This window comes from Protopterus annectens, chromosome 4.part0 (genome assembly GCF_019279795.1).
Source record: "Protopterus annectens isolate FY-2018-M chromosome 4.part0, PAN1.0, whole genome shotgun sequence".
Taxonomy (NCBI): domain Eukaryota; kingdom Metazoa; phylum Chordata; order Ceratodontiformes; family Protopteridae; genus Protopterus; species Protopterus annectens.
Genome location: NC_056733.1, coordinates 117,281,768 through 117,305,904, shown reverse-complemented (window position 1 = coordinate 117,305,904; position 24,137 = coordinate 117,281,768). Strand labels below are relative to the sequence as shown.

General features: G+C 45.2%; 1 protein-coding gene across 1 annotated transcript in view; it reads left to right on the top strand.

Annotated features, from left to right (window-relative positions):
- LOC122800224 overlaps nt 1-24,137 on the top strand; it is a 965,447-nt gene that overhangs the window by 577,978 nt on the left and 363,332 nt on the right. The window contains exon 4 of the mRNA XM_044069717.1: nt 318-656. Coding sequence (XP_043925652.1) covers nt 318-656 — 339 coding nt within the window. The remainder of the gene's footprint in view (nt 1-317; nt 657-24,137) is intronic.

The window sequence follows — 24,137 nt, the reverse complement described above, 5'->3', positions numbered from 1 at the left end:
GGAACATATTGATTGTATTTTATTTTTTGGATCTTTATAGCAGTACAGTATCATTGTACAAAACAATATTAATGTTTCATTTAATTGAATGCTGATACATTTATAGTTACACTATTGGTAATAGGTGTTGAATATAAACTGTCAGTGTGTTAATCTTTTTTCCATTCGTCACTGATGGGTTCAAGTTCCGAGGGCTCGGAACCAAATCCATCAGTGATGAATGAAAGATGATGAACAACACAGATGGAACATTATGGTAGGACATAACTTCTTTTTACTGCATGTAACTTGACTCATCTCCCACCTCTTTTTTATAGAATTTTCCTTGGCACAGCTGCGAAAGGATCTTCTGCGTGTGATTTCTTGTTTCCCTGAAGGCATTCCTATAACCAAATTGCGTAAGAAGTATCAAGAGCTGTTGGGTCGTAAATTGAAACTCAAGGATTATAGATTGAAGTCTGTGAATGAATTGTTTACAGTGATCGAAGATGATGTTGATGTGGATTGCCATGGAGACGATGGAGATGATGTCTTTCTAAAATGTAAACGTAAGCCAGATGAGCGTTCTTGTGCTTCAGCTGATGGGTTACCAGGCTCTGGGCATTGCCATGCTTCAGCAGCAGATTGGTCCAAAACACAGACTGAACTTGTAAAAGGTAAAACAGAAGATATTTAAATGTGTCAGTATCATGCATTGAGAAACTTTTAGAATCTGTGTTAGGTTATCTACCCATTTGAAGTTTAGTAGTAAACAGAGTGGGAAGTCCACTGTAATTGTTTACAAAGTTTTGCTCATATTTTTTTACTTGAATAGTGTTGTAAAGCCTTAAAATGTCATTTGCTTTGTATTATTTGTGATTTCCCTTCACTATTCTCTGAGTAGCACTTGTTCTGAAAAGTTTCTTGCTTGTGAGGTCAGATCTGCGTGCGCCTTGTGTTTGTGTAGAAGGCTGCACTTTCCTCTTGCACTTCTCAGTTCCTTTTGGGCCACTTGCAGAGTATGGATTGTGATCTTGCCATACATCATTAGAAATGTTCATGTTTGATGCCTTAATTACTTCATTGTTCTCTGGTTCATCAGATCTCAAGCGAGGTACTGCATTGGTGGTCTTTGCACTGTTTTAGCAAGGAACATAATTTAAATAACTGCTTAGTACAAGCAGCACATCACCCATAGTAGAAAGTATGGGAGGCTTGAAGGCCTTCCCTTTTCAGTGAGTAGTGTTCTAGGGGTGTAGTCCCTGTGTGATTCATCAGGTAAGCGCGTTTTGATCTGTGTTGGCATAGACCGTTATCTTCGTCAAAAGTCAGCTTCATCCCCCTCTTTTAGGTCTTGCTGCTTTAGCCTTCTCATCCTGGTATGCGGACAGCTTTCCCCTTTATAACAAGGGATCAACTCACACCTGTTTTCAGCTTGATGTGAGATACAGGAGTGGTTCACCCTGGTATTCACTTCAGGAGTTGCCAGTTGGGATGTCACTGTTTCCTTTTTTGCTTTTGAGTGTGTGGAGCATTTTTGTGACTGGACGTATTGTGGGCAGCAATCCTTTGTGTCCCGTGATGAAAGCTAGAGCCTGATCTTAGATTCTTCTTTTATATCCCTAGTTTGGGCTGTGCAAAGGTCACGGACCTGGGCTGGAGAGATCTCAGCAGGCAGTTATTCAGGTGGGCCCTTGAAGCACCCTCTGTTATTAGTCACATGTTCACTGTTTAACCACAAAGAGACCCCTCTACACAGAGATGCTCCCCTTTAAGTAACTTAGCTATGCATGCTTGACGGTACATAATGTTGCCTCCATTATGCATCATCCAGTTATTCAGCACCACAATGATCACTTCATTTGTCAGCTGAATGTAGGCCATCTTTATGGAGAATATTTATGAAGGAGCGTCTTTGTCTTCTCTCATTCCCTCCTTTTCATGAAAGGACACTAGAAGCTGAGGTCCTCTTTTATGAGAGTGGCAGGGATCATGCTACTTTCCATCCAGTTGGAGAGATGGAGAGTGGCTTGCAGGCTTATGAGGTTATCTGTGAGGGTGTCCCTGTTGTTTCTCTGCTTCATATCAGGGGGAGAAATTAAGTCACAGCTTTTGTTTGGAAAGTAGTATGTTGAAATGTTAATCATTGTTTCTGTGGAACCTGTCCTGAAGGGTGCTTTTGTTGAATCCTGGAAGTGTCTGTATTCCATTTTCAGGAAGGCACATTAGCTGTACAAACCCCCCTTTAGAAAGGACTGACACTATAACAAAGAGAACATCCCAGGAAAGATTCTCTTGTGATCTCATCAATCCAGAGTAGGCTCCAGACATCACAGCAGCTTTCTATTTCCTCTCTCTTGGTCTGCTGCAGTCCTCTCTATTATGGGTTCTTTCCAGTTACTGCTTCAGTGGGTTTTCATGTGGCTTTCTTTTTTTTTTTTTTGACCCAGTGCAGTCATTTGCTGATGTCTGCAAATACTCCCAGTTAGCCCATTCTTGGGGAAAAAGGGGTTGCGGGTGGATGGATGGATTCCTGTCCTCATGGAGAAAAGGAGCTGGCTGAATCCTTTTGACCCTGCATGTATGCCTTTTCTTTCCAGGGAGAGAGTGACCTTAGTCTTTTACATGTAAGGCTGCCAGACGTCCTGCTTCTCTATTTGTGTCTGGGCAATGGATTTATAGCAGAATCCTGGTGTTACTGTGTAGGATGAGGCTTCTCTCTTCAGGGAGAGAATGACTTTGTGGTTTAAGTCCTCTAATTTTAGGATCCCACGTAGAGAGGCAGGAGCTAGGAAGTAGGCTTCATATACAGAGGAGGGACTGGGACGTTTTAGATGCAGGGACAGGGATTTCCTAACTGGACTGATCAGACATGACCGGCTTGACTTTAGTCAACGCCAGCTTGCTTGTCTCCTCACCTGTGCTGCCATCACGACAGCCTGCATGTATCTTTGAAACATGTCACAGCCTCCACTTGCCCATGTCCCAGCAGAATTTCCAGTCCCTTCATCCACGTTGAACAGACTGATACAAACCAATTCATTCTCACCCCCAGTCTGTACCCCTTGCCCTTCTTCCAGCAGTGGCTTCCAGTAAATCTGAGTGTGCTGGCAGTGTACCTGCATGGATGTGTACCTTAGACGGTCAGACATGAGCTGAGGCCTGCTGTTCTGGTTTTGCCTTTGTAGGGTAGAGTCATTTAAGTCCTCTCGGGGCAACCTTTTTGAGAGTTAGATTTCCAGCAGGGAAAGGAATCAGTTAATTTTATGGAGAATACTTATAACACCCCCCCCCCCCACACACACACACACACACACACACACACACACACACACACTGCTTCCACCTCCTCTTTTAGGTATATGTATTTCCCTGTGAAGAAGCAGTCCCTTGTGAGAAAAGGAGCACTTTTGGCTTGGGCCATGTTTTCCCTCCCAGTTGGGTTCCACTTGCAGATTATGTGAGATAGACTGTGCAGGTACTACTGCTGCATTCTTTTATTTCCATGGGTGGTAGAATCTGTACGTTTGTGTTAATACAGATAACCATGACCAAGGACTGAGTTGTGGAAATGGTCTCATTTGACCACGTCTTAAAGCTGTTAAATTATTCCTCCCATAGAAAAGTGTTACAGCTAAGGCACATGCAATTCCTGCAGAACTGTTGGAAGAAGTCTAAACTCTGATCCCCAAAAGGGACAATAAAGATCCTATTCTGAAGATATGCAGTGGGTGTTTTATTTTCTCCCCCCAGTCATTTTATTTATTTTTTTACCCTTCTGATAAAGATGGGAAGTTTGCAGTCTAATATTGGACCTCACTGACTTCAAGCACCTCTGGTAGGTCAAGTTGCAGTTTGTAATTCTCTGGGAATGATGCCCCTATTTTTGTATGATATTTGGATGGTGTCTGAGGGCACAATGTATACCTTTCTTCAGAAAAGTACTTTGTTTGTACAGGAGATTTCTTCGGCTTGTTATGAGTGAGTTTTTTTTATAGTGTTGCTGTTTTGGTCTCATCCCCATGCTCAGAGTTGTTACCAGAGTGCTTTTAATGAAAAATGAACTATTCTATTCTTTAAGATGGATTTTTGCCTTCTGATGGCATTACTTCAGTACTTTGTAGAATATACTTGCACCCTTCTGTGGTTGCCCATCCTGGTGGTAGCCAAAAACTGGGTGAAATCTTTTTTTGCACTAGCTTAGAGAAGTTCTTATATCAGGCTGGTTAGATTATCTTAACTGTTTGTTACCTTTGGGTAGGGTCATTTTAACAGTGAATCACAGCCCTTTGGGTTTATTTATCTTTTTCTTATGGCATGTCTGAATTTTGTATGCTGTGTTTATTTCCTTCATGAGGACCAGCTCTGATGTCACTTTTGAAAGTTTGTGTACATATGGCCGAGAAGTTCCTGCAGGTCCAGCGTTGTCGTGATATCTTAAGATCTGATGCTATCTATGTCCTTATTGATTACGGATGTGTCTTGGATCTGTCCTTGGATCCGAGCCGACAGAGTGAGTGACAGCTCCTGAGCTCAAGCTCCTCCCCTCCCAGGAACCCCTGCTACCCATAATCTTCAGATCTCATTTGCTGTGAATTGTGAGTAGATGTGTCTTTAGAAGCTCGAACTGAGCTTTCAGGTAAGTAATTTTAAATTGTTTTTTTTTTTCAATTCCCTCTTTTATTTTTCTCTCTGGTAGTTAGTTTTTAAACTAGTTTTTAGATGTTCTTCGTGTTTCACTGTTGCAGTCATTACATTTGGGTAATCCTGCTGGCAGGTTGCCCTCAGTCAGCCTGAATTCCAAAGTCTTGGGTCCTGCGTCAGCTGCTGTCGCCCCTTCCCTGACGTCAGGTCTTTAGTGGTATAAAAGAAGCTGCTGACGCCATTTTCTTCAGTCTTTCTTGCGCGGTGCCCACAGCAGAAGCAGTTCGCAAGTGCCAGTCGGCCGACTCCTGAGATTTTCGAGTTGGAATTTCAAATCCGAAGTATTCTATAAAGCTAAGTACCCTGTTATGGAAACTTTTTTCTTGCTCCATAACTGATGTCAGAAAAAGTTAATTGTATTTCTTGTGGGAAGCAAATACCTCATAAGGACTTTCATTCTTACTGTATTACTTGCCTAGGCCCTGCTAATAATTTTGTGGGTTGTCGGTTTTGTGCTAGATTTAACCAACGCACTATTAAGCGTCTGTATAATTTTGCTTTAAACTACTTTGGACGCAGATTTAATTATCCAGAAATGTCGGAAAGCCATCCGACTACCGAGTTCACAAAAAACGCAAAGAAAAAGAAAGATAGCCAAGGCCCAAAACCGACTAAGCTTCTCCTAAGCCAGTCGCCAGTTCGCTGGTTCTCAGTGAGGTACTTTCGCAGCCCCTGACGACCACTACTTTAGAGTTGCAGGCTGCTACTGACTCCCATGTCGAGTCTGCCATGCCGCTGGAAAATCAAAGTATTGAAGCCTCAGACGCTAATCCTTCAGATGGGTCTGGAGCCGCTGAGCAGGCACCGGCTTCTGAGGGTGTATTCAGACCCAAACACCTATACATTAAACCGACTTCAAAGGCAAAGACTAAAGCACCTTCAAAGGCAAAGAAGCAACCTCAAGAGCCACGTGGACATGCTCCATGCCCAAAAAACAGATGCTCAAAATGGCCGAAGACTTGATTACCTTGATCAGGGGTTCCCATCCTTCTCCTGATAAGAGGCCTAGGCAAGAGACTGACTGTGAATCTTCAGATCAGGTTTCCATTTCTTCCGATTCCTCTTCTGATCAGGAATATTCTTTTCCACCCTATGAGAACTCTGATGCTGAAGAATCCGTACCTTCAGCTTCTCCTCCTGAGGATTATTCTTTTGTGGAAACCTTACATACCATGAGGGAACATTTCCACTGGGAGAGCCAAGATTTTTCAGAGTCTAAAAAGAGGCTCAGGGATTTCCTGTTACTACCTCAGCATAAGCCACTAGCCATCCCCCCCTGTGTTAGACATTGTAGATGAGGTGTTTTCGGAGTCGAGCCTTACCCCTGACTCCTTACCTCCTGCTCCTGTTAAACCCGACATATATTACAGGGTTCCTGACTCAAATTCCTTTTTGAAAACCCTGCTGCAGACCCAGAAACTATTTCTCAGGGTCCCAAGGGTGTTAAGGCTTCCGCTGCAAAAAAAACTACCCCTTCTGATAGGGATTCTAGGGCCCTGGATAGACGGGGAGAAAAGGTTTACACATCTGCTACCTTGGCTATAGGGGCCTTAAACTGTCAGTTTCATATGCTCAAATATCAGCAACATGTCATGGCATTGTTTAAACAGAAAATGTTGTTAAATTCTGAATGTGCAGAAAACAAGGAAATGCAGGATGTATTGCATGCAGCTGAACAAGTTGGGAATCATACTTTGCAATGTGGTTTTGATTCTTTAGAGGCCTCCTGCAGGGCCGCAGTTACTGGTTCTGTAATTAGAAGACATGCTTGGTTAAGGAACAAAATCTGCCTGATCATGTTAAAGTTAAATTATTAGATGGACCTTTACAGCATGATTCTTTGTTTGGTGTTAAGGCAGAAGAGGTGTTGAAGAAAATGGAGGACAAGGCAAAATCTATGCAAACAGTCAAAGATTTCTTACAAGTACAGCCACCTAGGTTTAGTAGACACTGGCCAATAAAGAATTGGTCCTTTCCAGTGTCAGACCTCAAAGGGGTACCAGATGCCCAAGAGGTAGATCCCAGGCCCAAGGTTCATACAGATCAAGGTAGTGGGGTGCTTCTACCTCCAAAAGTGGAGAAGACAAATCACAACCTTATAGGAAACAGTCCCAATGACTACCCCCTGCCTGCACCAAGCACTTATTTCCTGGCAGCACCCTTGGGGGGGAAATTAGCACTGTTTTCTCAATTGGCACATTATAACCCAGGACAAGTGGGTTCTAAATATTGTATCACAAGGCTACAAGTTCCATTTCCATACCCTGCCAAAGACATACGGCTGGTCAGATCTGCCAAAAAGTCAATGGGCAGAGGCACAAAAACAAGTCTCATCCCTCATGGACATGAGGGCCATTCAGCTAGTGCCAGAGCAAGAGCGGGGACAAGGATTTTACTCAAGACTGTTCTTGGTACCCAGAAAGGACGAGGCCTGGAGGCCAATACTGGACCTATCTATTCTGAATACATTCCTGGATGTACCAAAATTCAAAATGTTGACTTTGCAGCAGCTACTGCCCATGCTGGGCAAGAATGCTTGGCTTGTAACTTTAGACTTAAAATAGGCATACCTGCATGTCCCAATCAGACAGATATGCAGAAGATACCTCAGATTCAAGGCTGGCTCAATGCATTACCAATTCTCTGCACTGCCCTTTGGCTTCTCTATCTTTGCCCAGGGTCTTTACAAAGTGCCTGGCACCAATAATTGCATTCTGCAGACAGAGAAATACAAATATATCCTTATTTGTACGGCTGTCTAATTCAAGCAGAGAACAAGGACATTCTACTACAGCATCTGGCATTTGTGAAAAAACTTCTAACATGCCTAGGGTACACAGTCAACGAAAAGAAATCAAAACTAGTACCCTCTCAAGAGATAATATTCCTGGGTGCAAGCTTAAATACAACTGCCCAGATGGCTTATCTCACGCCAGACAAACAAAGACAACTGACTACCTATTTCAACAAAAGCCCAGTTATCTGCAAGAAAAATTCTGCAGGCTTTGGGTTTCATGGCATCCTGCATCCTACTAATTCCATATGCAAGACTGCATATGAGGAAACTTCAGTGGTACCTAAAAAGTATTTGGACTCAACATTGCCACAGCCTGGAAACTATATAATAACTCTCATTCTCTGCCTGCAACTGGAGTTTTGATGGTGGGCAAAGGCTTGTCATCAAAACAAGGGACAGCCGTTCACATTGCCCCCAGCCAGGCAGGCACTAACAATGGATGTGTCAGGTTATGCCTGGGTGACCCACATGGTAGGAAGATGCATTCAGGGAACATGGACCTCAAACCAAATGCATCTACATATCAATCGAAAAGAGATGCTAGCTTTTCAAAATGCCTTGACAGCCTTCAAGGACCTACTTCAACCAGGACAACTACTGATGGACAACACCACGGTCATATAAACAAACAGGGAGGCACACATTCTTACACCCCTTTGCAGACTACCCATGACTTTGTGGGACACAGCACTGACTTACCAAGTACATCTGCAGGCACAATTCCTGCCAGGAAGGAAAAATACTCTGGCAGACTAAGCAGAAACCTCATGGATCCCCACAAGTGGCAGCTGGATCTACAAGTCTTCAGCATGATAACAAGGAAATGGGGATGCCCGGACATAGATCTATTTGCCTCCCCTCACAACTGCCAACTACAGACATTCTGCACACGGATTTATCACAGACTAGCATGGAAAGTGGACACCCTATCCTTCAGCTGGAAAAACCTATCAGTGTATGCCTTTCCCCCTCTGCCTCTCCTCCCCAAGGTACTCCTAAAGGTCAGACAGCAGAAGTCAAAGATGGTACTGATTGCACCAGACTTGCCCTGCCAGCACTGGAACTCAGTATTAAGGAGCATGTCTCAATGCCCAGCTTGGACCCTACCTCAAGTACCGCATCTGCTGTCCCAGCAAAACAATCAGATCCTGCACAGCCAGCTCAGGACTTTAAACCTGGCAGCATGGCGGATAATATAGTCATACAAAACACACCTCTCAGCAAATCTGTGATGGATGTCATTTTGGAAGCCAGAAGGCCTATGCTGGAAAATGGAAGAGATTCTGTGCTTGGAAATGGGCACAAGTAACCGATACAGCTGTGTCAAATATTCCTCAGATTTTACAATACTAAACTGAGATGCAGGACAATGGCCTATCTTTTTCATGTATTAAAATTCATGCCTCTGCCATTTCGGCTCATTACAATGCAGAGGCACCATTCTTTTCTCATCCCTTATTAAAACAGTACCTCAGAGGAGCCCAAAATTTAACACCCCCAAGGAGATCACCAATCCCTGCATGGGACCTCAACTATGTCTTGGAAAAACTCACCCTGCCTCCTTTTGAACCAGCTGCTACTGCTGATTTAAAGTTTTTATCTTGGAAAACAGCTCTGCTCCTAGCAATAATTTCTGCAAGACGAGTTTCAGAGCTACAGGCACTCATGGCTATGGAACCTTTTATCATTTTTTATCCGAACAGGATCTCCCGGAGGACAAATCCAACATTTATGCCTAAAGTGGTGCCCAGTGTGGCTTAACCAAGCCATTCATCTGCTAACTTTTTATCCAAATCCACAGAACAAGGGGGAAAAAATTCTGCATTCTTTGGACGTACACAGACCGCTTAGATTCTACTTGGACAGAACCAAAGTTTTCAGAAAGACAGAGCAATTACTAGTGGCTTATGCTGCAGGATCACAAGGAAAGGCTATCTCAAAGCAGACTATTTCAAAATGGATAGACCACTGCATTCGTTTCTGCTACTTATACCATGGCAAGCCATTGCCTAAGGGCATTAGGCCACATTCCACCAGAGCTGCAGCCACTTCAGCAGCCTTTCTCAGAGGTGTACCAACCAAGGACATTTTAGAGGCAGCTACTTGGAGTTCAGTGCACACCTTTACAAAGCACTATCATCTGCCACTCCACTCTAAATCCAGGGCAGGCTTCGCCACTGCAGTTCTGCAGGATCTCATAGCCACTCCTAATGCTGTTTAGCTCCAGCCTCCCAACGATAGCTTTGGGAATCTACCCAAATGTAATGACTGCAACAGTGAAACACGAAGAACATAGTACAGTTGTAAACACTTAGATGTTCGAGTGTATTCACTGTTGCAGTCCTGGTTACCCACCCGCCATCCCCCTTTCTTCTGATGGAACTTATCTTTCCTTCTCTGATTTATACAACCTATGTGGTGTATTTGCTTGTAGATTAAGGTAAAGTTTATATTGGTACATGAATTTATATATATATAAATTTTGGCTAACCTTTCAGGGGGCACCTGACATCTGGGGCAAGAAAACTGAAGAAAATGGCGTCGGCTGCTTCTTTTATACCCCTGACGACCTGACGTCAGGGAAGGGGCGACAGCAGCCGACGCAGGGCCCAAGACTTTGGAATTCAGTCCGACCGAGGCCAACCTGCCAGAAGGATTACCCAAATGTAATGACTGCAACAGTGAATACACTCTAACATCTACATTTATGTTAAGTGTACACAACTGTACTTTTCCCTCCCCTCCATTATTCAATGGTCTGGTCCCTTAGGGTTTTCCAGCCCTTTCCCTTCTAGTTAGCCTTCCTTACTTTCCTTTCCCTTTCTTGGGTTAGGGAGTTTGTGCGCACGCGCTGGGGGTTGTTTTTTATATCAAAGATATGTCTGACAAAACCCTTAGGTTTCAGATGCTGCTCTTCATGCTGTTGGAAGTTGGCTCCTGCCGATGTGCATGAGGTGCAAGTCTACTTTCTAGAAGAGCCCCATTTAGAGGTTGAATGTGATATTTGTGCAGGTTTCAACCCTAGGGTTTTCGTAGACCACAGGAACAAGGTCTTGTTAAAAGGACTGGCTAAAGGTGCCCCCTGGTCTCAGGCTCCCTTTGCAAAGGTCCGTCGGAGCCCAAGAGGAAGCCCTTTTCCTCTCGGGACTGTCCTGCAAAAAGGCCAATGCTATTGGATCGAAGTACCCCGGATCTGAGCCCAGCTTCACGGACTTCTGCTCATGGGTCTTTGGCTCCCCTCGGCCCTTTTCAAATCCTCTGAGCTTAGGAGGCTCTCAGATCTGTTCAGGTCCACCCCTTCCCCCAGATCAGACAGGCCCATCTGAGCCATCAGCGGGGTCCATGGGATGCTCGGATCCATTCAAGCCATCAGATCCGGTGGCTTCGGAGCCCATTGTTTGTATCGATCTTTCGGCCCCTTCCAGAGCATCGGTTTGAGGCAGTCCAGCAGGTATAGGTGCCACGGACGCACTACCCATTCAGGCAATTCTTCATTTTCCTCCCAGTCTACCATCTGACATGGACCAGATGATGATGAGGAGCTTCCTCAAAGCCCATTTGGAAGTTTGCTTGGTTCGATCCCCTACCACTTGCCTTGAGCTTGCCTAAGAAGAGGCCGTCTATGCCGGGTAGTGTCTCCACTCCCACACCCCCCTGGTTCACCCCCCCCCCCTCGGTCAGCCTCCTTGCCCCAGAGAGATCCGGGGTTGGCCACTGAGGGGGGAGCATCCAGTCAGAGTTTGCTGACTGTTCCCTTCCCTTGGGGGGGGGATCCGCTTTTGGATAGCTCGGGAACAATATCGTCCAGGGACATCGGTACTGTGTTAGGGTCCCCCCCAATCTGTCTACCATGGGGATGAGGGTGGGGCTTCTTTCAGTCTGTCAGACTTCCAGGTGGTAGAGAGGATGGCTTTTGGTTGGTCCGCGGCCTCTACCTTGGCTCTATACCCACCCCTGCCTGCTTCCGTTTTGGGTGGTGAGTCTTCATCATCGGTTAGGGGTCAGGGCATTACTCACATGGGGGTACTCTCCTCCTCTGAGTCCTCCCCAGACCCCACGGTGGAGGAACCTCCTCAGAAGAGGACATGCAATAGGAGGCACTTGGGAGTCCCTCACTGAGGACATGGATTTCGAGGAAGGAGATTGGTCCTCCAGACATTTGTCCGAGGAGGTGTCCTTTGGAGATGTACTCGAGATCTTGAAAGAGTGAGGCGGTTGGTCTGCCCCCACCTTGTTCTCAGACAAATCAGTGTTCCTGAAGGCGTTCGGGCAGGCCCATCTTCCTCCTGGGTGTCTCCCCTTATGGATTAGCTAGTCCAGCTTATTGCCAGCAAGGCGTGGAAGGAGCTGGGCACAGTAAAACTGGTCCCCAAGAGAGCGGACAAATTTCTAAGTCCACTGAAAGCCAAACCTTTTTGGAGTTGTGGGTGTCCCTGTACATGCTGTTGTGGATGCCGCAGCTACCAAGAAAGAGCTCAAGAACAGAGCTTGATAGTGTCGCTGACTATTTCACATTTTTGGAAGTGAGAGTACGCCTCAGTTAACCTTCGGAGTAAGGACTACTACTTACATGGCACATTTTCACTGCTGCAAAGGCATTTAGTGTTGGACCTTTCCTCTTCCCTTTCAGAGTTACTACCTGCAGAGAGCCTTAAATTGGTCACTCCAAAGCTTTCCACTCTCACTTCCCTTGCTAATGCTTCGAGGTTGATCTCAAATGTGGTGGAGGCCATCTCTCGAGTAGTGAGCACAGGCATTGCTATCTGGCTTGTGCCTGGGTTTACCTCTGCAGGTTTGCAGACAACTTCAAGGCATCCTTAACTAATGCCCTGTTTGATGGGTCTGCTTAGTTTGGTCCTTTGGTCAAGGAAACAGATGCACAGTGAGATGGACGGAAAGACTTTGTCCCCAGTAGGTATCAAGTTTTCTACTCCCCAGCATTCCCTCTACAAGACTCTGAGGGGTAGTAAAAAGCTGTCGTGCTTCAGGGCTAGGGCTTCCTTCCAAGATGCTCCTCAGGAGTCCTCTTCTTCCGGGTGGGGTGATTTGATGGCAGATGTTGTCCCAGGGGCAGAGGAGGTCCGCAAAATCAGGGCTTCTGAGAATCCTTCTCGGAGAAGCCCCCACAGCGCTTCTGAAGCACTGCCCAACTGTCCTGCCTTAGAGGCATTTAGGGTCCTGATCTCCTTGCACCCCCTGGCTTGGGCTGCTATTACCTCAGTCCAGTGGGTGCTAAGCATTATGTCAGGGGGGGTACTTTATACCCTTCGATCACCCCCCTATCCAAAAGTCGCTCCTGGACGTTCCACCCTGCCAAAGGGAGTTGGCTGTCAGAGGTCCAAGACCTTCTTCAAAAAAAGAGCCATCCAGGAGGTCCCAACAGGACAACAAAGATCCGGTACTTACTCTCGCTTCTTTTTAGTTACCAAAAAACAGGGGATTTATGTCCCATTCTGGACCTCGGCAAGTTGAATTTATCAGTTAAGAAGTTGAAGTTCTGGATGGTCACTGTTCAGTCCATTCTTCTGCTACTACGCATGGATGTTTGGATGTGCTCAGTAGATCTCAAGGATGTGTACTATCACACGAAATTTGACACGCGCTCCAGGAGATTTCTGTGCTTCCGGCTGGGGGCCAGTCAGTTCAGAGCTCTGCCTTTTGCTCTCACCTCAGCACCTTTAGTGTTCACTAAATAGATGGCAGTGTTAGCAGCCCATCTCTGGCTGTAGGGATTTCAGGTCTTCACGTACCTGGACGATTGGCTCCTCACAGCTCCCACAAGGCATCTTTTCACTTCAGACACAGATTACACACGCTGCCTTTTTTGAAATTTGGGCATTACGGTCAACCTTCCCAAGTTGCACCATGTCCCTTGTCAGAGGCTGGAATTTGTAGGAGGTTGGCTGGGCACGGTGTCAGAGACTGCAGCTCTTTCCCTATGCAGGGTAGATGTGATCAGGGAACATGTCCTCCTCTTCCTTGATTGTGGCAGTGCCCCAGCCCACTTAATACTTCATGCCTTCTGTTCTGTGGCAGTGGCTGTTCAGCTGGTTCCCTCGCCATACCACATGTGAGTGTTTCAATGGACCCTAGCAGTACAGTAGTCAGCTCAACTTCACCTTATGTCCATGACAATCTGGATATCTTTAGTCTGCCAGCATCATTTAGCGTGGTGGCTCTGGTCCAAGGATCTTCTGCTAGGGAGACCTTTTTGTCTTCTGCAACCTCAAACTACAGTGACCACAGATACCTTTCTGTTGGGGTGGGGGCATTTTCAGGGTAGGACGGTTGAAGACCCTTGGAGACCAAGTTGCACTTCAGTGTTGTAGAGATGAGAGCTGTCCTCCTGTCATTGCAAGTCTTCCAGGTTGATCTCCCTCTTGGGATTGTGACTTTTCAGACAGACGTCATGGTGGTAGTCTGGTATATCAACAAGCAGGGAGGAGACACTATCATATCCGCTGTGCAGAGATTCCATGAGAGTATGGGAATGGGCAATGTCCTCTGGGCACTTTTTTCTTGCAATGCATATTCCTGACTATTCCAACATGTTGCCAGACAAACTCAACAGGTCTATCTAGAGTCCACATGAGTGGTCCCTGAACCAGTCTATGGCAAGCAGATTTTCGACAGGTGGAGTCTTCTGTGCTGTGATCTGTTTGCATCCCTAATCAATCAGAAATGCAGCAAATACTTTTCTCTGATCCCCCCACTGGGGGAGTCACCAAGGGACATTACGATTCACTATTGGCTGCCGAGACTTCTCTATGGCTATCCTCTATCACCCCTCATTCCCAAGGTTTTGCAGAGAGCCTGTTGCCTGAAGGCTCACCTCATTCTCATTGCCCCCTTCTGGCCTCGTCAGACGTATTTCTCCCTCCACTGATCTCATCTGAAATACCCACCCTGGATATTAGATTCGGCCCAGGATCTCATCTCACTTCCCTGTGGACTTCCTCCTCCCAATCTTCAATCCCTGAGGCTGACAGCTTGGTAGCTCCAGTTCTAGTAATTATTATCATTCAGGCCCAGCTACCTTCTCAGTGAAGGACATCATTGTGGCATCTCAGAAACCTTCTAAAAAGGTTTATTCCAGTAAATGGAAGAGGTCATCTCTCTGGGCTCGTCACCTGGACATTGATCCTTTTTTCTGCTCCTATTCCAGACATTGTCATTCCTTTCCTCTCTGTTTCAGCAAGGAGTGAGCTTCTTGACTATTGAGCTCCAATTAGCGGCTATTTCTAAATTTCACTTAAGTGATAGCCCCATGTTTTCTTCTAGGGTCTGCAAGACCTTTTTTAAGGATGTGTTCTTGCTCAGGCCTCCTTTCAAAGATCCGCCTCCTCCTTGGGATCTCACTTTTGTGCTGCAGTCCCTGACACAACCCCAATTCGAACCTGCCATGAAGTGTGATATTGGGTTTCTGTCTTGGAAGATGGCATTTTTGGTGGCTGTTACCTCTGCCAAGAGGGTTTCTGAATTGCAGGCTCTTTGCATAAAGCATTCCTTCATGATTTTTCTTAAATATAGGGTTTCTCTCTGGACTAATTCTTCATTCATTCCTAAAGTTGCCTTAGAGACTAACCTTAGTCAGTCAGTTCGGCTTCCTGTCTTTTGTCCCATTTTTTTGAAAAACAAAAAAAAAGAGTATGAACTACATTGCCTGGATGTACGTAGGCAGCTAGGCTTCTATTTGAATAGGATTAAGAGTTTTCGAAAATCAGACCAGCTTTTTTTAGTCTTCTCTCAGGCAAGGACAGGTAGGGCCATTTCCAAAGTGTCAGTTTCACATTGGATAGCTTGTTTTATAGCTCACATTTACGAAAACTATCACATGGATCTCCCCAGGCCTATTAAAGCCCATTCCACTAGTTCGGTGGCTTTCTTCGGCCTTCTGGGCTAGGACGTCCTGGGTAACATTTATGCTGCTGTCCCTTGGTCAAATCTCCATACCTTTGTAACGCATTACAATTTAGATTTGGTGTCCAGGGGTAGAGCTTCATTTGGTTCTTCTGTGCTCCGGCATGTCCTTCCTTGAGACCTCCTAGAGTTATGGATAGTTGGCGACCGACCCATCTGTGATCAGTAATGACATGGATATCATCAGATAGAGTTATGTACTTACCATAACTTGGAATCTGTGCTATCCAGTGTCATCAATCATGTTCCCAACCTCTGTCCCCTTCCTTGTTGTGACCAGGGGATTTGTGGAGTAATGTGTTTGGTTCTGCTGATGTTCTTCGTGTTTCACTGTTGCAGTCGTAACTGTAGGGTGCTCCTGCCGGCAGGCAGCCCGAAGTCGGCCAGAATCCCAAAGTCTGGGTCCGGCGTCGGCTGTATAAGCTAGCATCCTGACGTCAGTACGCCTTGGTACATAGCCGTCAGCCGACGCCATCTTCTCCAGTCTTTCTTGCCGTGCGGTGGAAAGCAGCTCGCAAAACGTTGGTTGGCGATTTTCGATCAGCATACTTGGTTGTTGTCGGTCCGAAGTTGTTACTTCTCTTCTCAAAGCTAAGTACCCCGTTGGGGAATCTTTTTCTTGTTCCTCCGATGTCAGAAAAAGTTAATTGTATAGCGTGTGGGAAACAAATACCTCATAAAGATTTTCACTCTTACTGTCTACCTTGCTTAGGCCCTGACCACGACGTTTCTTGTCGGTTCTGTGCCAGGTTCAACTCTCGTACTATCAAACGCAGGTACGACTGGGCTTTAAATTATTTTGGCAGACGCTTCAAATACAGAATGTCGTCGATACTACCAGAGTTCAAAAGAAGCGCAAAGATAAAGACAGGCCTCCGAGGTCCAAACAGGACTCGTTGCAGCTGGAGCCAGCGTCCGGTTCGGCTGTCGTCAGTGAGGCGCTTTTGCAGCCCCTGTCGTCCGCCGCTTCTGAACCGATGGCCGATACGGACTCCCATGGGGAGCCATCAAGGCCCACTATTTTAACTGCTGCAGGACCTTCGGACGTCGCTCCTTCAGATGGGTCCGGAACCGCTGTGCAGGTACCGGCTTCTGAGGGGGTTTTTAGGCCTACTCACATTACTATTTCAAAGGCAAAGACAAAGACTCCTACTAAGTCTAAAGTTTCCGCTCAAGCTGCTTCTGACTCCACTCCCAAGACACAAAAACAATTGTTGAGGATGGCTGAAGACTTGCTTACAATGATTAGGGGTTCTCACCCCCCTCCTGAGAAAAGGCCTCGACAGGATGTTACTCTGGATTCTTCTGACCAGGCCTCTGTCTCTTCTGTTTCTTCCTCTGATCAGGACTATTCCTTTCCCCCTTTTGAGGATTCGGATGCTGAGGAATCTTTGCCCTCGGCCTCTCCGCCTGAGGATTTCTCTTTTGGGGAAACCTTGCATGAGATGAGGGAACATTTTCATTGGGAAGGACAGGAATATTCTGCTTCCAAAAAGAGACTTAGAGAATTTCTTCTTCTTCCTCAGCATAGGCCTTTAGCTATCCCTCCTGAATTGGACATTGTGGATGATGCTTTTTCTGAGGCTAATTTGAATCCTGATTCCATGCCTCCTGCTCCTTCTAAGCCTGATAGATTTTATAGGGTTCCTGACTCTCATTTATTTTTATTTAAAAATCCTTCTGCAGACCCTGAAACTATTTCTCAGGGTTCTAAGGCTGCTAAGGTTTCTACTTCTAAAAATCCTATTCCCTCTGAGAAGGATTCTCGTGCTTTAGACAGGTGGGGTAAAAAGGTATATACTTCTGCTACCCTATCTGTAAGGGCATTAAATTGCCAGTTTCATATGTTTAAATACCAGCAATTTCTTTTGTCTGTTTTAAAGCAAAAGCTAGCTTCTGTACCTGCTTGTGCAGAGGATAAGGAACTTCAGGATGTTTTGCATGCTACTGAACAGGTTAACAAACATAGCTTACATTGTGGTTTTGATGCCTTGGATGCTTCCTGCAGGGCTGCTGCCTCTGGTACGGTGATTCGGAGACATGCCTGGCTTCGTGAACAAAGTTTGCCTGAACAGGTTAAGGCTAAGTTATTAGATGCCCCTGTTCAACATGATGTTCTTTTTGGTTCTAAGGCTGAAGAAGTTATTAAAAAGATGGAAGAAAAGGCAAAATCCATGCAGACTGTAAAAGATTTCTTGCAGGTTCAGCCTCCTAGATTTTCCAGGAATTGGCCCTCTAAAAATTGGTCCTTTCCCACGTCTGATAGGCCTCAAAGGGGAAGATATAGACGCTCCAGAGGTCGTGGTCAAGGCCAGACCTCGTACAGATCTAGACAGTGGGCTGCTTCTTCACCTAGAAGGGGAGAAGACAGATCCCAATCTCAAAGAAAACAAACTCAATGACTCTCTCGGTTGGGCTTCAGGACCTCTTTACCTGGACGCCCCTCTCGGAGGAAAACTGTCTCTTTTTTACAGGAATTGGACTCATATTACCCAGGACAAATGGGTATTGGATGTGATTTTAAAAGGTTACAAGTTCCACTTTCACACTTTGCCAGGGACTCACGGTTGGCCAGATCTGCCAAAACTTCAATGGTCAGAGGCCTTAACTCAAGTGGATGCTCTTCTGGCCATGAGAGCCATAGAGCCTGTTCCACTCTTGGAAATGGGAAAAGGATTTTATTCAAGGCTGTTTCTGGTTCCCAGAAAACAAAACTCTTGGAGACCTATTCTGGACCTTTCTGTGTTAAACACCTTTTTGGAAATTCCAAAGTTCAAGATGCTCACTCTGCAACAGTTACTTCCAATGCTCTCTCAGGACGCCTGGATGGTGTCATTGGACTTAAAGGAAGCCTATTTGCATATCCCTATCAGACAAGAACGCAGGAAATTTCTCAGGTTCAGGGCAGGTTCGAGGCACTTTCAATTCTGTGTTCTGCCCTTTGGTTTATCTACTGCGCCCAGAGTCTTCAACAAGTGCCTGGCACCAGTAGTGGCTTACTGCAGACTTCAGGGGATTCAGATTTACCCCTATTTGGACGACTGCCTTATTCAGGCAGACAGCAAAGATCTTCTGCTTCAACACCTAGACTTCGTTCAACGTCTTCTCCTATTACTGGGATTCTCAGTGAACATAAAAAAGTCACATTTGATCCCTTCTCAACAAATGGTATTCTTAGGAGCCCTCTTAAACACAACCTTACAAAGGGCTTACCTCACTCCAGAAAAACAAACTCAGCTGGCTTCTACTTTCAACACCTTGGCAACTCTATCTCAGCTCACTGCAAGGAAATTCCTGCAGGCTCTGGGCTACATGGCTTCTTGCATTCTGTTGATTCCAAACGCAAGGCTTCACATGAGAAAGCTTCAATGGTATCTGAAAAGTGTATGGTCACAGCATTATCACGATCTGGAAATTCTGATTCCTCTGATCCCTTGCCTCAAGAAGGAGTTCCTCTGGTGGTCCAGGGCATGCATTTTGAACGAAGGAAAACCTTTTCATCTCCCTCAACCTACTCAGATCCTAACCACGGACGCCTCGGATTATGCTTGGGGAGCCCACTTTCTGGACAATTGCCAGCAGGGAACCTGGACAAAGGACCATCTTCACTGGCACATCAATCTGAAGGAGATGTTGGCAGTACAAAATGCTCTTTTGGCCTTCAAACACCTTTTACAACCAGGGCCTCTGCTAATTCGCACAGACAACACCACGGTCATGTGGTACATCAACAAGCAGGGGGGATCTCATTCTTACCCCCTTTGCACACTGGCTATGAGTTTATGGGACACAGCTCTAAATTTGAATTTGCACCTCCAGGCTCAATTCATTCCAGGAAAACAAAATCTTTTAGCAGACAGCCTGAGCAGAAACATCTCAGATCCTCACGAATGGATGCTAGACACCAACTTGTTCAAAAAGATGACTGCAGTTTGGGGATGTCCCCAGATAGATCTGTTTGCATCCCATCTCAATCATCAGCTGCCTCGCTTTTGCACCAGGTCCTTCCACAAAACAGCATGGAGAGTGGATGCCCTGTCTTTCAGTTGGAGAGGTCTGTCAGCATATGCCTTCCCTCCTCTTCCTCTACTGCCTCGGGTACTACTGAAGATAAAGCAGGACAAGCCCAAGTTCTTCATCTTGATTGCTCCAAATTGGCCTCGACAGTTTTGGTATCCGACTCTGAAGCTCCTGTTCTCGGGGCCTCCTTGGATTCTTCCACTGTACCCTTCACTTCTGTCCCAACTCCAGGGTCAGTTACTACATTCCAACCTCTAGACCCTTTGCTTGGCAGCTTGGCTCTTCAAGGGGATTTGATTGCCTCTAGTCTTCCCAAACAAGTTTTGGATGTTCTTTTGGAAGCTAGACGACCTAGCACTAGGAAGTCTTACGCCTCTAAATGGAAGAGGTTTTCTATTTGGATGCAGGACCGAGGTTCTGATCCTCAGGTTCCTGATCTCTCCTCTATTTTGCTTTACCTTTCGGAGCTTTTATCTAAGGGACTTTCATTTTCTTCCATTAAGATTCATGCTTCTGCTATCTCTGCGCATTTCAGTTCTGATCCCCCTGTTTTTTCACATCCTTTGGTGAAACAGTTCTTGAGAGGGGCTAAGAATTTGCGGCCTCCAAGGACCCCTCCGGTCCCTGCCTGGGATCTTAACTATGTTTTAGAAAAACTTACTTTGCCTCCTTTTGAGCCTGCTGCATCTTCAGATATTAAGTTTCTATCTTGGAAGACTGTTCTTTTGTTAGCTTTGACCTCTGCCAGAAGGGTCTCAGAGTTGCAAGCTCTTATGGCTGTGGAACCATACCTTATTTTCCATCAGGACAGAGTATCCTTGAGGACCAATCCTACTTTCATGCCTAAGGTGATTTCGAAAGTGGCCTTGAATCAGACAATTCACCTTCCTACTTTCTTTCCAAACCCTCAGAATAAAGGGGAAAGGATTTTGCATTCCTTGGATGTGCACAGACAGTTAAGATTTTACTTGGACAAGACTAAAGATTTCAGAAAGTCTAACCAATTGTTTGTTTCCTTTGCCTCCAGTTCACTTGGAAAACCTATTTCTAAACAAACCATTTCCAAATGGATTGCTTATGGGATCAGATTTTGTTACACTCATCATGGTAAACAGTTTCCTGGAACCATTAGAAGTCATTCTACTAGAGCAGCTGCTACTTCTACAGCTTTTCTCAGAGGGGTACCTACCAAGGATATCTTGGAAGCTGCCACTTGGAGTTCAGTGCATACTTTTTCCAAGCACTACAATCTCCCTTTGTTTTCTAAGTCTAGGGCAGGCTTTGCCTCTGCTGTCTTGCAGGGTATTCTTGCCTCCCCTTCTTCTATCTAAGCCTCCTCCCTCTCTACACTGCTTTGGGATTCCACCCTACAGTTATGACTGCAACAGTGAAACACGAAGAACATAGTACAGTTGTGTACACCTACCATAAATGTAGATGTTCGAGTGTCTTCACTGTTGCAGTCGGGGTTTCCCTCCCTCCTATCCCCTCTTTTTTCTCTCTTTTGTGGTGTATTTGTGTTTCCTTGTTGGATTCATTTTTGATTTATTGGGGCATTCTGACATCTAGGGCAAGAAAGGCTGGAGAAGATGGCGTCGGCTGACGGCTATGTACCAAGGCGTACTGACGTCAGGATGCTAGCTTATACAGCCGACGCCGGACCCAGACTTTGGGATTCTGGCCGACTTCGGGCTGCCTGCCGGCAGGAGCACCCTACAGTTATGACTGCAACAGTGAAGACACTCGAACATCTACATTTATGGTAGGAGTACACAGCTGTACTTTCCTTATTGTGGACAGTTTCACTGTCCTGATGTTTATCTAACAAAGTCGATCTAAGGATTATGGGTAGCAGTGGTTCCTGGGAGGGGAGGAGCTGTTGGACACTCTGCCTACTCGCATCTGAGGACCGATACAAAACCCATCCATGATGAATAATGACACTGGCTAGCAAAGATTGAGTTATGGTAAGCTACATAACTTTTTTTGCCCTCCATGTAGCCTGGTCTGCCATTATTATGCATAGTTGGTTCATGGTTATCTACATTTTTCACAGTTTCCCTTGTGTTTTGCTAGTCTTCAAATTCACTTAATCATGTTGTAGACTTAAGTAAGGCTGTTTTGTCATTCTAAATTAGTCATTGTGATGTGTGGTTGTGTTAGACTTCTTGCATGCCAAGTTTACCACAAGGGTGCTTGTTTTGTTTAGGAACTGAGTATAAAATGGAGCTTTGTGTTTGAAGTTTAACAAGGCTGCACTAGATTAAGCAAGTGTAAAGCATTTTTACACTTGACTGAAAAATTGCTGGTGTGTTGAGAAAAATTCTTAGAAAAGTTTCTTAAAAAATTGCATGCAGTAAAGATTACAGGATAGACAGAGGAATATGAGGAAAGCCTGATACATTAGAAAAATTGAGGCAATTGGAAAACTGTTAAAAATGTGAGACTGCCAGTTTGATGAGAGATTATATCCACTTCAAAGGCTCCCAGATTAGTAATTTCTCAGCCAATCATTAAAGTATCAAAAGAAAAGCCAAGGGTGATGCTTAAGCCATTAAGCATCAACATCTGAGCTGTCTATAATACAGATACAATAATTTTCTTAGGCAGCTTCAGGGTGCATAACTATAGATAAAGCTAAAGTCGTCATGTCTAATAAAGATTTTTCGCATTCGGTGCCACTCACTAGACCCATTTTGTCTGACCAGGATTTGACTAGATGTTGTACGTAGATAGTATTTTGTTTATGTAATTTTTTTTAAACAAAAGTACAGATGAGTAGATATTTCTTCTGATTTAATGGTTAAGATTATGTAGGACGTAAACATCAACTAAGAGTCACTGCAATACAGAAATGCCATATTTGCATGGTATATGTTAAAGGCATAGATAAAGGTCTTAGCTTACTGTCCTCTGTATTGTTGAATATTTTTGTATGAACTATCAACAGAAAATGAGTAGAGCTACAATACAGATTAATTACATTGGCTTCTAAGTTTAGGCTGTTAAACTGTTCTCATGGATGAGAGTGAATTGGCTGCTATAGATGGAATGATCGAGATGCCTTGTAGCTTATAAGGTACAGTAGAAATGTGACGAGTAGGTGGAGAGAGATTGAGTTGTAAGATAGAGCATAGTGAAGTAGATGGGATGAGGTGTGTGTATGTGTGTATGTGTGTGTGTGGTTTAGCAGAGGGGTTAAGTGAAAAGGTATGGAAGGGGTGGCTGGACGGGTTGGTAGGTAGAAGGGAGTATATAAAGAATGTTTTCTCTTGGTTTAATTTCCTAAAGTCTTTTGGGTTTCTAGTACCATGGTGGGAGTGGACCCCATTCCTAAGTCAAAGTATGATTGAAGTTAATGAAATTAGTATTGTTTCAATTTTTGTTAGCTAAAAGTGCATTGTGCAGCAGCCACAGTGTGCCCAGAATTTACTTCTCCGATAATTATTATGCAGGTCCATGTATAGGTTCATAGGTAATACTAGTCTATCAGCCCTAGGGCTTATACAAGCCTAGCCATAACAATTCCCTGGCTATTTCTTCCCAGAATATTTACTTTCCCGGTCCCGTCTAGCAGGGTGACTGATGTGACCCCTGGGGTGAATTTCCCATCTCCCATCCATAGGTTCCTAGGTTGATACTAGGCTATCAGCCCTAGGGCCTATACAATCCTAGCCATAACAATTCCCTGGCTATTTCTTCCCACACTATTTACTTCCCTGGACCCCTGTCTAGCAGGACGACTGACGTGATCCCTGGGGTGAATTTCCTTTCTCCCATCCAGTCGTCAGGATCCCTTTTGAAGAGGGCCAAAGAGGCGCTCAGCTTGACATGTATGGGCAGTCTATTCCAGATTATGGGGAGTCTTTGGGTCAGGAACCTATCCCTCCAGCATGTTTTGTTCATTGTGATGAGCAGGTTTAGAACTCGGGGGTGTGTGGCTCTGAGGGATTGGGATTTCTTGTAGCATGTCCAAAAGCACCGGGTTTGACATGGCCTTGTATGTTAAGCAGAGATCGCCCTGAGTAGGCAATATGTGACACTGTATAGCTGGAGTTTTTTTTAGATGGTCAACATAGGGCATCTGCTTTAGGTCTGTGATTCTTTGTGAGGTATTTCTGTGGCCTTACCAGTTGTTGCAGATGTGTTGAGGTACATACCAAATGGGGCGTTGTACTCTATAGTGGGTCTAAGGAGGGATGAGTACAGTCCTTTTTTTCCCGAATAAAAAGCACTTAGTGATGAGGTGTGCCACATAGAAGGATTTCCTGACTGTTGTGGCTGTGTACTGCCACTTGTGTGGTAATTCATGGGTGCATGGTTTTTCTCAAAGGCGATAAGTATACATTTCTTGACAGTGAGTTTGAGCCCATGGCTCTGACACGAAGCATATGTTTCTGTAAGGCCCTTTTGTAGAATATCCACATCATTTGGGGATTCAATAATGGCTCCCAGTTTGCAGTCGTCTGTGGACTTTGTTAGCCAGTGTCGCTTAGTGTTGGCCTGTACTTCAGAGAAGTAGATGCCAAACAAGAGCGGTCCCAGGACTGAACCCTGAGGTGCTCCGCTTGTCACCTGTCTGGAGCTCCATTTTGAGTCGGCTGCTTTTACAGTGTGGATTCTGTTAGTAAGCCAGTTGGCAACCCATTGAGTGATTTGGGGATTAATGCCCAGCTTACTAAGTTTATCTATGATTCCAGAGTGGGGGATGGTGTAG